At 45.8% G+C, this 14,218-nt stretch overlaps 1 protein-coding gene across 3 annotated transcripts in view; it reads left to right on the top strand.

Annotated features, from left to right (window-relative positions):
• Window positions 1–14,218, top strand: part of OBSL1 (obscurin like cytoskeletal adaptor 1) — a 1,294,044-nt gene that overhangs the window by 502,682 nt on the left and 777,144 nt on the right. For all 3 annotated transcript variants that reach the window (XM_069616948.1, XM_069616946.1, XM_069616947.1), the window contains exon 10: window positions 5,416–5,688. In XM_069616948.1, the coding sequence (XP_069473049.1) occupies window positions 5,416–5,688 (273 nt within the window). The remainder of the gene's footprint in view (window positions 1–5,415; window positions 5,689–14,218) is intronic.

Raw genomic sequence — 14,218 nt, 5'->3', positions numbered from 1 at the left:
TTCAAGAGATTGCTCCAGTTAATGAAATCACCTCAGATGTGCAGCATATTGAAGGGGCTCATAAAAGAGGTTATGCCACAGGAATTGCAACAACCTCAGGGCCAGGCTTCAGTGCCTACGGCACCGTTAGTGCCTGTTCTGCAACCGCGTTTGCCGCATCCACCGATGCCACTACTGCTGTTTCCTCCACTGCCCCCTCCCCACCTCTTCCCCCGCCGCAGCCAATCGATGCTCAGAAGCTAGTGGGATCTGTTGGAAGTCCTGGTGTAGCTGCCCAAAGACTAGGACCGTAAAAACAGTCAGAGTTATGCTCAGCAAATAAAGGTCAGAATACAGATGGAGATGATGATGAGGGGAATAAAGCATTTCATGAAAGGCTACAATGGCTGGCAGAGTTTCTAGGGGTGTCTGCCCCTCTACAAGAGCAGCCAGAAGCTTGTGTGTTAGTAGACATGTTGGCTCTCCGGACGTCCTCTAGGACTGACATCCCCATCCAGAAAGATGTTGTAGAGGTGCCAAGAAAATGTTAGCTAAACCTCACTCATGTCAAGCATTAAATAAATAATTGGATGCTTGCTATAGGCAGTTGGAGGCGGAGAGGCCCTTGTTGGCGTTTCACCCACAGACCCATAAATTGGTGGTGGCAGTGGGGCCGCTGCATGCTAAGCCGGCAGGGGCCAGGTCAGCAAAGCAGACCACCTCGGCCGTCCTAAACAAGGAAGACAAGCTACTCGAAGCATTCGGCAGGAAGGTGTATGCAAACTCAGCCTTGTACTTTGGCAGGCCAACGCTGATGCCTTAGCGAGATAGCAGGATTCGCTCAGGAAGAGCGCTAAGAGACCATGCAAGTGACAACAGTGTGTGGTACAAGAACCATTAACATAACATCTCCCCACGGACAGGCAAGCAGCCTGCAAATCAGGGTTAATAGAGGCCAACTTGGTCACTCAGGACCTTTTAGAGTCAGCATTAGCTCACATAGATGCAGCCATTAGAAGGATGTGTATTGGGGTGTATCTGAGAAGATCTGCATGGATGCACGCCACTAGATTCAGCACCGAAGTTCAAGAGTGTATTCTGGACCTCGCTTTCGAGGGAAATTTGCTTTTTCATGCATCAACAGACAAGGAGTTGACCAAGAGGAAGACCAGTACCCAGACGGCTAAGTCTTAGGCCATCCTTACTAAACCAGTGGTCAAAGGTTTCTCACAGGCCTAGTCACTGTCTGAAGGCAGGCCAAGGTCATTCAGAGGCTTTTGAGGGTTCCAGGAGAGAAGAACGAGGCAGCCCGATAGGTCGCCTAGTACACACTGGTGTAAACTGCAGAGAGGCAATCCGAAGGTGTTCTATTCGACCCCCTCCTCTTCAGCTGCCTCAGAACCTAAAAAAGTATGAGCTCACTGTCCGGGTCCACGAGTCTCCCATGGGAGGCAGAGCATCCCTTCACAAGAATCACTGGTGTCACCATTTCACAGACCGTTGGCTTCTTTCAGTGGTTTCAGCGGGGTTTCGGCTCCCTCTTTCTCAACCTTAGTCTTCTTCCCCTGCTCTAATTCAGATAGGGTGTTCGGCACTCCTTAAAGAAGTGGAGACCTTGATAGAGTTCCGCGTGGTGGAAAGAGTTCCCGTGGAGGACAGCGGCAAGGGATTCTACTCCACGATCTTTGCGATAATCAAAAGCACCAGGTGGGCCTGCGAGTTGTGCTAGACTTATCATACCTCAATCTTTATTTCTCCTTTCAGAGATTTAAGATGATGACTCCAGCAAAGGTTGCAGAGACTCTTTGCCAGGGACACTGACTATGCGCCCGGGACCTGAAGGACGTTTATCTACAGGTATCGATTTGGCACCACCATCACCAGTACCTCAGGTTTTCCATCATGGGAAAACATTTCCAGTACAAAGTTCTGTCATTCGGGCACAATGCTGCTCCAAGGGTGTTCACAAAGATCATGAACTCCATAGGCCAGCCTGTTGAGAATCAGGGGCCAGCACGTCTACCCCTATCTGGATGACTGGCTTACCAGAGCGCACTCGCCCCAGGAAGCGACTCGCACCTTGGGCGCACTAATCAACCTTCTATTCGAGTAGGGATTCACAGTGCACACCACACAGAGGATTACTTTCATCGGATTTCAGTGGGAAACGGTGCAGGCCAGAATTTTCCCCATGTAGAACAGGAGGAGGGATATTGTCATTGCAGTAACGTATTTCCTGGCGAAGGAATGTACGACTGTGTGGTGGTATCAGCATTTGTTGGGTCTGCAAGCAATCAGCATACTGTCAGTGCCTTTGGCGAGGCTCAAGATGAGCAGAATACAGCTCCATCTGGCAGCCTCGTGGGATCAGGAAACAGGGTCTTAATCTAGCAGGATTTCAGTCCCTGTAGCTCTCAGGGAGGATTTGCCATGCTGGAGGGAGGACTTGTCTCTAAGCTCGGGGCCCCATTTTATCCTCCCCCTCAATTCGCTGATTGCAACTACAGATTCATCCTTAGAGGGATGGGGTGCTACCCAAGGGACCTACTCGGCTCACAGAGTGCAGCCTAGCAGGGAAAGGTATATAAACTACAAGTTGAAGGTGATATTCCTAGCCTTAAAGTCATTTGCTCCTCTAGTGCATGACAAGGTGGTGCTGATTCTCATGGACAGCATGACTTCCATGCTCTACGTGAACAAGCACGGGGGAATCAGGTCCGCTCCTCTGTGCAAGCTGGCTCTTCAGTTGTGGTAATGGTCCATAGCACAGGGGATTTGGCTGCAGGCAGTCCACGCTCTGGGCCAGGACAATGCAGAAGCAGACAGGCTCAGCAGTCTGAACACAAGTTAATTCAATAAATCTTTCGATGGTGGGGCCAAACAGAGATAGACCTGTTTGTCGCAACCAGCAATGCCAAATGCAGCAGATTTGCCTCTTGGGAGGGCCAGTGCACAGGGTCAGAGGGGGATGCGTTTCACATAGACAGATCGAATTTGACCTGTTGTGCATTCCCTCTAACACTGCTCTTTTCAAGAGTGATCAACAAATTCAAAATGTCCAGGAAGTGCAGAATGATACTGTCGACTTAGCTATGGCCCTCCAGGGTGTGGTAATTGGACCTCAACCAATTGTCGGTTCAGGGACCAATCCGCCTGCCGGTGATGGATTGGAAGCTGTCACAACAGGGGTGCTCAGTGCTTCACCCCAAACCTCAGTCCACTGTGTTAGCAGCTGGTTCTTGAGAAACTGACATTGGTGCATCTTTAGCTGTCAGACGCCAACTTGAATATAATACAGAGAGCCAGAAAGGACTCGACTCGAGCTCAGTACAAAAGCATATGGACAAGGTTTTGTCATTGGGCACACAATACCGGTATTGACTCTCTAATCTGTACCCTAGATAACGTGTTGTCATTCCCACCATATTTGGCACGGTCAGGAGTACAAGTGGACACATGCAGGACCTATTTAGCAGCAATAGGGGCATAGAAATTCAGAGCAAATCAGTTTTTTTTCCAGCAATCCGGTAGTCAGGAAGTTGTTAGTAGGAGTGGCAAGGTTATAGCCTTCCGTCAGAAGGACTCAGACTTCCTGGGACCTCCATGTGGTCTTAGTGGCTCTGGCGCATAAGCCCTTTGGTGCCATGGCTTCGGTAGATGTTAAGTTTGTAACATTAAAAACGGTTCTACTGGTGGCCTTGATATCGGCTCGGAGGGTGAGCGAGATTCAGGCACTGGCATTTTATGAACCATACACAAAGTTCCATAAGGATAAGGTGGTTTTAACGGACGCACCCTTCCTTCTTGCCCAAAGTTGTTACTGAATTTCACATTAATCAAGAAATTGCTCTTTTTACATTATTTCCGAACCCTCAATGTTAAGCAGACAGGGTTTTGCATTACCTAGATGTTAGGAGAGCGTTAAGGTTCTACCTGGACAAGTCCAAACCATACAGAAAGTCTGATTCACTGTTTGTAACTTTTGGCTGGTCTTCACCAGGGAGGCAAGCGTCTAAAGCAACCATAGCCAGATGGATAGTGTCTTGCATAGTGGAGGCTTACAAAGTGCAAGGCAAATCTCCTCCAGAGGGCATTCGGGAGCACTTGGTGAGGGCCAAAGCAAAAGCAGTGAATTTTCGGGAATCATATCAAAATGTTGCCTCAATTATTGCGACATGCCCATAACTGCGCCTTTGCGCCGTACAAAAAGCCTGATTCTCATTGCACTGACTAAGGGGAGCTGGGGTTGTGGGGGTGTCCCTCGCTCCCCTTGTTCATTGCAATGTGTGTCGGGGGTTGCAGGGGTGTCTCCCCCTTTCCATTCGATGGATGGCGGGGGGAAAGAAAGTAAAACAAATAAAGGACCTTGCAGCGCCCGCTCTGACTCACGTAAGTGGGTGGGAACTGACGTTGCAGGGATAGAGGGGAGTCGGCGGCTCGCACTTAAGTGTGCTGCCAAAAAGGTAAGTAGGTTGGGTGGGAAGCAGGTAGGGGGATGCAGGGAACTAGTGATCTATGTGATCACTGCATCTTTCCGTAATGGGAGTCGACATTTTCGGTAGCGCAGTGATCACATTAATCCCTTTTCAGCAGCAAGTGTCATGGGATGTGATTAGTAGAGCTGCAACATGGTCCACTCCGTCTGCTTTCTGCCGACATTACTATTTGGATGTTAACTCACGTGAAGATGCAGCTTTCGGCCAGGCAGTTCTCAGGAACCTTTTTGCTTAAAGTGACTGTTAGCACCTTCCTGATTTATTTATGTATTGGGCATTTGTATGGCGCCCATACACAGGTGTGTCCAGGCGCCTCAAGACAAGATGGGGGGGGCATGGGAATCAAAAAGTAAAACAACAAAAACAGCTATATTGGCTTGTGACAATCCTACCATGCAAGTGCATGAAAAGGTGGTAAATGCAAGGGGTGATGGTGAGGGAGAAGTGCAGGAGTGGGGGGCCTCCAAGGGTGGGGTGCTGGGCAAGTACTGGGCAGGCCAATGTGGCAAGTGCCAGGGAGGAAGGGGAGGAATTGCAAGGTAGAAACTGTGTTAGAAACAGCTGTTGAACAATGCCAAAGTTATAAAGTGGTATAAACATGTGTCAGTTTTGCAAAATGGCATCCAAGAGGAACTTCCTGTTTTCCAGTGTTTGAGCTCCTATATTCTTAAGTAGCATGGTATGCAGGGAAACAGGAAAAGCGTGCATGTACATTTGCATCAACCCCTCTGAGTAAGTATTTTGGTTTGGGTGTTCGAGCAGTGTATATCTGAATCTAAGAGGTAATTGGAGGTCACTGGTGTGTATGACATTTGGAGTTCTAAAAATGCATTAGTTCTTGAACAGAGAGGCATGTGAGAAAAAAAGAGTGTTACAAAATACATTTGCCCTCTGGGTGAGATGTAGTTCTGTTCACTGCCAATTCTTTCTAAATTTCCAGACCCACCTGTGAAAATCGTGAACACCAGCGATGATACAACACACACTTACCTGTCCTCTGAGCGTGTGGTACTGAGCTGCCAGCTGTCCCGGGAGAGCGCCCCCGTCTGCTGGTACAAAGACGGTGTGGAGCTGGAGGAGACCGATGGCATGAGGCTGGAGGTGGATGGTGTCTATCGCAGGCTTGTCATCGCATCCGCACGGCTGCAGGACTCGGGCGAGTTTGTGTGTGATGCTGGAGATGACTCAGTGTTCTACCAGGTAAAAGTCACAGGTCAGTAACATTTTTGATAATATGTTCATTAAATAGGTCTAGGAGGATGGGACTGAAGGGAAAGGGTCAAGTGGAATATGATAAATCAGATCTGGGAAGACAAGGAAGAGGCACATGATGAAGCCCTGGAGGAACAGAAGTGTGAGTAGGGAGTTTTGACTAATAGAACAGGACTCTGGCACAAGAATAGTAGGACTGGGCTGGAAGGACAGTGGTAAGGGAACAAACTGGGAGGACAGTACAAAGACACTCCTGGGAGGACCAAAATAGAGGACAGTGCTGGAAGAATTGTTGTGCATGGTTGGAGACAGGAGTGGGCTGGAAGTTTAGATATGAGATATTTCTTCCCTCTCTTGAGATTGGTAGGTACTGTGCTGTCACTTCAGGTGCTTTGTGACCCGAGCTGTGTTACCCTAACGTCTAAATTCACCAATTTGTATGGCTGTCTTATAACAGGGCACTCTTGCGGAGAGAACAAGGATGCTATGTCATGTTGCAGGGCTTTTGTAAAGCTCTACAACTGTGCTTAGAAGACATAAGAGCACAGCACCTTACTGGAAAGATGGTCTACTGAGCAAGTTGGAAAAGGGATATGCTGTGAGCTAGCCTCTAAAGATACGCCGGCCAGATACTATTTTCAGATATAGCTGAAAGTCCATTCCAAAAAGCAACCACCCGTGTTTGTGAAACCTCGCCACGTGATCCAGATCATCGAAATTGTATGCGTTGTAGAAGATGATCAGACTAATACTGGAAAGAACGGCTAGTTTGAAAGTGTTTCACTGGTCTTGGATGAGGGTGTAGACCAGTTCTATAGTAAGCACTATGGGGTATCCACACAAACTGAAAAACTATACTCTTATTGACCTGTTTACGAAGTTCAGGACCTTGGTCATTGGTGCTCTCCAGCCAGCAGAAGTAAGCATTTGGATAGATGCAATCTGTAATCTTTGGAGATGGAAATTAGATATGTTGGGGAAGCTAAGTAAATTGCATCCCCTTCGCAGGGCAAAAAGGGTCTGCACACCACTGGAATGCTGCATCCGACACCGACACTCTAGGTGGCGCTACAAACTGTCAGACATCTAGGTTTATGGTTTACTGTGGTGGATAAGTGTAGTGTGACTTCACAGTTTAAAGTAAAAGTTTGAAAAGGTTAAAATGTTTATATCAAAAAAGGAATGGGAGCGAAGTGAGCGCCATAATCCTCACAACAATTATATATTCTACCTGGCTTCATGTAGCCAAGGAGGGATGGAAGAAAAATAAATAATATGCAAAGACAGGGGTAAAATGCAAAAATAGCTGACTGTGATGAAATGAGATGGAAGTGCCTAGATGGATGAGGGGCACACGCCTAGTTTGCAAGACTATAAAGTCCCACATCAAAATGTCTTAGATTTAATGTAAAGTAAAGTGATCTAGCACAGCACATTTCTTTTGTATTTGCCAACACCTCTGTGCATGGCCCTGCAAGTAAAAATGGATGAGGTTGTTAATGAGGTGAGAGGAAGCCAGATGCTAATCATGTAGTGCAGATACTTCCAAGCTAGAAGTACCTTCATCATGTGTGTCTGTATGAATCTAGGTGGGAAGTGACTGAGAGAAGCTAGGCAAATACTAATTATGTGGTCCAGATGCATGCATGCTGGAAGTACCTCCACCATGTGTGTCGGTATGAATCTGGGTGAAGAGTGGCTGAGAAAACCCTGTGTGAGTATTTCGTCTGGAAGGGAGCGCCTGCAGTCAATCAGTAGGAAACAGCGCGGCAAGGACCTAGTTAGCCGTTGACATGAATGGATGGGATCGGGCAACAGGAATACGGTGTGGTGGCTCTTTGTGAGTTGTGCTTGCAGGACTTGCTGCAGTGTGCAAAGGTTAATTGTGTGAACGGCATAAGGTGGAGAGAGATTGATATGAGTCAGTTAAAGGGCAAAAGTGAATGGTTGAGCAAGAGGGAGGCTTTTGGTTTGAAACGTTTTGTCTGGTGTAGTTGCAGTGCTCGATTATTGTCTTTGTTAGCATTGTTTCTTCCTGTTACATTTAGGTTTACATGGCAATGGTAAATTCCCCCGAATGAGGCTTATATGCCAGAATCTTTGGCTAGCGCATTGCGTGGTGGCCCATTGAATGCTTGTGAGAAAGCAAGTCTGATTCTATTGGATTATAGGGAGACCAACCCGATTGAGTCTGGTCTCCCATGGTGTTCGGCTGACGCGTTGGGGGCGGATTTGTGATATGTGTGTCATTTTAGACAGAGGAGGTTCTCTCTGATTGATACTGCTTAGAGTGGACATCTGTTGGTTGTTGTTTTGCGTAGTTCTCATGCTGGCGTCAGTTGAATAGTGTTGAGAAGGATACGCAGAGCTGTTGCAGGATGCTGAACAAAACTTTATTGGTGGGTAAGTAAGGCCAACAGGCCCATCCGCTAAGCTACGCACCCATGGTAGGAAAACTCTCAGCACTTTCCTCTACCCTCGCTGCCCAATTGTCCCCGCTGTGAAGGATGTGTTTGGGTTTGCGCGGTAAGTGCGAGAGGCTGCTCAGAGGCACCCTCCCAGCATGGCGTGTGGTGTAGTCACCATAAATAGCCAGGCTTTCAGTAATTTTCCTCGGTTTGCAGATATATGGGCATAGAATTCCAGAGTGTGGTGGAGCAGAAGGAGAAGTTCAAGTGGAAGTCGCGTACCGTTTCTAGTTTCCTGCAACAGTTTGATCGGTAGGGAAATGTGCAAAGTGGAGTACTTTTAAAGATAGGGACTCCTCATGGTAAGCAAAACAGAAGAGTGATGGCTGGATGGTCCTGATGTACTCAAAAGTATGCAGCAAAGAGTTCAGTTCAGCAGTCTGCACAGGGCTGTGCGAGGAAGGACGAAGGAGGTGGAACAAACGTCAGTACATTACTCCATTATGTTCTTTGCTAAGGGAGATAATAACTATTTTACTACAATAAGGAAATGAAAAAGGGCATATGGTTAAACCTGAGAAGTGCTGGGACAGGTTGTTGTTGGCAATCTAGGCACAATGAGATGGACTTGAGTAAAAGTCATTCAGACATTCGCCTGTGTGCTGAGCAAGTTGTCCAACACCTGGCGGATACCCGGCTAAGGATACAAATTCTGTTGATGGGCAAAATAAAATGTTCGGATGTGACTAACAAGGGTGAGAAAAAAAACCAAAGGAGTAATTTGAGTAATATTAAAATGTGATTTAAAAAAAGCAATAGGAGATTTGAATGATAACATTTTCTGAGTGGAAAAGACTAAGGGCCTGATTCATGGAAGTGTTTTATAATGGCGCAATCCCATAGGAAAACATTCTGTAAATCAGGCCCTAAATCTACAAAAATTAAGAGGACGCTGAAAGTAAGGGCAGAGGAAGCCCTGATGACCATCCTGATGAATTAATTGATAATGTGCCTACAAACAAGAGAATAGTTAAAGCCAATGAACGTCTGGAAGGTAGACTGGTTAATTCCAAAGTTATGGAGCTCAATAAATCTTCTACACAAAGTAAGGACTTAGGTAGTTAGGAGAGAGAGGTCAATGAATGTTCCCACTTGGGAAGAGGCTATGTTGGAGAAAACAACTTTTAATATTAAAGAGCGCTTTTGTAGGCTAGACGTAAATCTGCATATTATAATAGGTGAAACCTTGAAGTTTAACTCAAAGGATGGCAGGAGGGGCATTTCGGCAGGTGTAAATTGTGTTCAAGGAAAAAACTCATATGTAATTAAGTTCATTAATTCTGCTGAGATGGAGAGTGCAAATTACATGGAAGCAGTTACCCAAGGAAAACGAAGGTCCGTGGTGATAGAGTGGGCAAAAGAGGTAAATGGGAATTAAGAAATGTAATACAATATCAGTGATTGATCTGACAAATAGGGAGGGTATGGTCAAAGAACAGAAGAAGGTGGGAAAGCCACTACATAGTCAATTCTTTATCATAACTTCCCCCACAGGCAACCCCAATATCTAGTCCTGGGTAATGTTGACACTCTCTAAGAATACTGTCACTTCATGAGTAGATCTCTACACTGGGTAAATTCAGATTTCTTAATGGCAAAACGCTCTGGTTGGGTGGACTAAGGGCATTGTACTGTTTCAACTTTCAGAAGTATGTTCCTGGTAAGCCAGATCCTAAACAAGCTTTCCTTTTGCAATCTCCCTGGCACATCTATTAAGGTTTTCCCCATTGGTTTATTTCTACAGAGGTTGGGGATGCAGTCTCAAAGGCCCGGGAGGAACATGGGCAATAATTAATTGTTAGCTTTTATCTTCTCTCACCACAATACTTTTCCTCCGCTGAACAGAATGGATGGCGTCGATTAACATGTACAAAACAATATTCAATTTTGTTTTGTGGAGGGAAATTCTCAATACAAGGTAGTGTAGATGTTAAAGTTGGTGGGGTTATTGATGGTGCCACCCAGTTATCCGAGATATCCAAAGAGCTACTTGATGTTATAAACGGTGCGGCCAATAACAGAAACCTTGACACAGTAATCCATTTCAATATAAACATTTTGTCATGGAATTTCGCAGGCTCATGAGGAAAGGTGGAACACAAAAATTTTATGGAGTTCTAAAATGGAATTGATATTTTCTTATTTAAGGAAACCTGGTGCTATGACCAAATAATTTACAGGGTTTTACACCAGTTTGAATGAATGTGGTAAAAGATGCTAAAAAGGGACGTCAAATTTGTGGATTAGGCATACTTGTTGTGGTAGCCCTAAATTTTTAATTGAATTGACCTTTCATTTTTTCAAGGAATATACAAGTAGTAGTACTGTAAAATTACTGTGGTTCAAAGTTGTATTTCATAAATCTTTATAACAGCAATTGATTTAATTCTTTCTAGGAATATACAATTAGTAGTACTGGCATACATTTTTATTTCGTAAATGTTTATACCAGTAATTATGATAAGAAGAAAGCTTATGAAATTGAGAACGTTGACAAGCTTTTAACGATGTAACAAATATGTCTTGTCCTCTGGAGAGGGAAATCAGGGATGGGGCAGGTGATTTTAATGCCAGACTGGGTAATCAGAAAGTTTAGAATATGATAGGGATGTAGAAGTACCGAATAATTGGGTGAGACCGACGTGCATGGAATACTTATGTCATACTGATTTACGAATGTGGGCCCTTTTACTTGAATGCAACTCCTGAGTAGTTGACAGGTGCACATAGTCTGTCAATAGTATACAGTCGTTTGGCTGACAGGAGTTTTTTTTCGATGGAATTGGCTACAGAAAATATTCTATTAAAAAAACAAATTGAAATATAAAGGGGGATCAAATGAGTAGGGAAGAGTTCGGGTAAGGTTTAAAATATAGGGAAGGGAGGGCTTGGAAGGGGCAACCACCCAAATATAAAAAAAATAATATTTAGATAAGTTTTTGCAATGGAACATTTTCAGTGAAAATTCCATCGAAAAAAACTCCTGTCGGCAAACGGGCATAGAACAGCTTAAGTAATTATATCCTTTTTCAATTCATTTTATGTATTAGTAATATACTTCTCCAGCATTGGATCTTTCATAGATGCAGATGCTTGAATATTCCCCGTCGTCAGACTGGGAATCCTCGGTGATAAAAATGAATTATTAAAGCTTTTCAATATACATTCCCCTAGAGAATGCATGTAGATACTCCATTGTGGCTTATGAGCCACTCCATTGTGTAATCCCTCCACCTCACTTTGATCCTTTGTGGCTCCAAGCAATGAGGTGGCAGGGCTCTGCCCCAGGCAGCCATCTTTCTTTGATTTTTCACCGCAGTCTATCAGACAGAAGGAATCCTCCAGCTCTCTGAGCTTTCAAAACCCTTTTCACCTTTTGTGTGTAGTATATATTTTTCTAATATATTCTGTTTTTTCCCCTTCTTAGGGGCTTGCTATTCTGAGTCTTTGTACTCTGAGAAACGTTTTTGTTAGTACTTTTTCGTCAAGTGAAAGTTCTCCTCAGCATGGCTGAGCTTCAGCCTGCCAAGAAGCTTTCCCTGTTCAGGGACTGCACGACGTGCAGGAAGAAACTGGTCTACATGAAGGATCCACATGACCACTGTATTTACTGCTTATATCCACATGACATCAACAAATGTGATATTTGCAGGACTTTCTCCACCAAAACCCTGCAGGACAGACACAGGAGACTTCTGTTACACCTAGAAGCCAAGGGTCTGTCCTTCAACGAGGCGTCTGCCAAGACAGCTCCTGTATCATCTACTAAACCATCGGAGAGACAAACCTCTAAGAGAAGGGCCTCTTCAGTGGAAAGGAATTCCTCTCCCTCTCATAAGGCTAAAAGATAGTTGGAACCCACTTCTTCTATGCCTTCCTTGGACCCAGAACACCACAAAACACATCAGGCTGAAGAAAAAACCACCTCCAAAGGTAAGGAGGTGTTTTCAAAAAACCAGGGGGGAGGGGCAGTCGTCCACGGAGAAGCTGTCCACGAGCGGCAGCAAAGCAAGCCACCGTCAACGATGACAACACTCCAAACCTCATCGTCCACGTCAAAATCATCGTCGTCGAAGGAAGCACATCACTCGTCATCGAAGCTCTCCTCCACAAAGCTCTCGTCGACAGGTCAACCATCTTCAAAGTCTTCGTCCACAGAACCACTGTCGACGAAGCCATCGTCAGCAAAAGCTGTGCCGACGAAAGTACCGTTGACGATTCCGAAAAATGTGGTGTCTTCTGAAGAAGTAGAGCCCGCAACACCATTTGCTGACGTCACGGATAAACCATCCAATATGAGCAGTCTTCACAAGTCTTTGGGACCAGCTACTCCAATTCCAGATACACCTGAGCCAGTTGGAGCACAACTGCCCCCTTTAAAAGAGATGACAGAAATCCCGGATGTCATTCTTCAGGAGGAGTTCTCGGACACGGAAATGCTTGGTGAGCAACCTTTCCTCATTCCTAAGGAAAACAGCCCTCCTTGGCAACCGGATTCAGAGGACATGGCTGATCCTTATGACCCGGGGCTCATGGCATCGATGCAAAGAATCATCGAGGAGTTTAACAGGCGCCAAGATCTAAAGAATAGGTCTTCAGTACCTAAGGAGCCAAGAACCCCCCTGAGGAATAATTCACCTCGGCATAGCATGCCCAGACACTCCCCTCCCAGGAGAAGGGAACAGAAAAGAGAGCGATCACCTGAGCCTCCACGTAGATCCAGGAGCAGAACACTCAGTGCTTCACCGACATGAGTCCCCTCTCCAGCATCACCTCATAGACCTCGATTGCCAGTTCAAGATCCAACTACGGTACCTTCATCTGTGTCAGTATCTGATTGGCAAGAGGACCCGTTCAGGGATTTTTTGGATCCTGAGGAATGAGAGATTACAGAGGATTTGGTATTGTTTCATACTATAATTGGTAAAGCTGCAGACTTGTTCAAGGTACAAGTTTCTTCGGAAGAGAAGAAGTCAGTGCTTAACGAGCACAGGGACAAACGCAGAAGAACGGTCACCACGATTCCTCTTCTCAACACCATTTGGAGTCTGGGTCGAAGATACTGGCCACACCCTTATCCACACCTGCTTTAGTTTCAAGACCTGAAAAGAAGTACAAGGCACCTGACGCAGCGCCTCTTTGTTTAAGGGGTCATACGAAGCCAGACTCAGTCATCACAGTAGCAGCTAGAAAGAAATTAGCCAACCCATCATCACCACTGTCAGCACTGCCAGACAAGGAAGTTCGTAAACTGGAAGCCATTGGTAGAAAGGTGTCTTCCTCAGCATCTCTCACGATCAGAGCGGGCAACGCATTAGCCATGACAGCCAGGTTTGACGGCAAGCTTTGACTTTGCATGTCCAAGCTGACCAACCATCTACCAGCAGATTTACAGGAAGAAGCCAGGTCCATCATTGCGGACGGAGAAGCCACTTCAGACCACATGATCGACACGGCTGTCGATGTGTCTGAGTCAGGTTTCAGACAAATCGCCCACGGCACAGTGCTAAGGAGACAAGCATGGATGAAGGCCACGAATTTCAGGCCTGAGGTGCAGGCACAAATTTTGGACATGCCCTTCTACGGGCAAGACTTATTTGGCAAAAAGATAGATGACCACCTTAAATGAATTAAAACGAACACGGATACGGCTCGAGCCAACAGTTCCTTGAAGGATAAATATAAAGACTGCAGGTCCTTTTGGCCCTTTCGAGATGCAGCATCAAAAGACAGAGGATATACACGTTCCTCCTATGGTCAAAGGTCACATGGTAACCTGATCCAATGCAACTGATATCAATCCGCCAACAGGTATTCCCAGAGAGGAAGGCGTGGCCCTTCCCAAGGTAAAGCCCAGAACAAACAGAATTGACCATTCGATTCTTCCCCCTCTATTCCAAACACCTGTGGGGGGAAGGGTAAGCCAATTTTTTCAACGCTGGAATTCGATAACATCGAACAAGTGGATATTACAGGTGGTCCGCAAGGGTCACACCATAGAATTCCTAAACCATCCTCCATCCCTTGCCCCCAGCCTTCGCAAAGATCACATGCTGCGGAACG

Source organism: Ambystoma mexicanum, chromosome 9, assembly GCF_040938575.1.
Source record: "Ambystoma mexicanum isolate Mex_15411 chromosome 9, UKY_AmexF1_1, whole genome shotgun sequence".
NCBI lineage: Eukaryota > Metazoa > Chordata > Amphibia > Caudata > Ambystomatidae > Ambystoma > Ambystoma mexicanum.
Note: the sequence above shows the minus strand (reverse complement) of the source record. Positions and strands in the feature narration are given on the sequence as shown.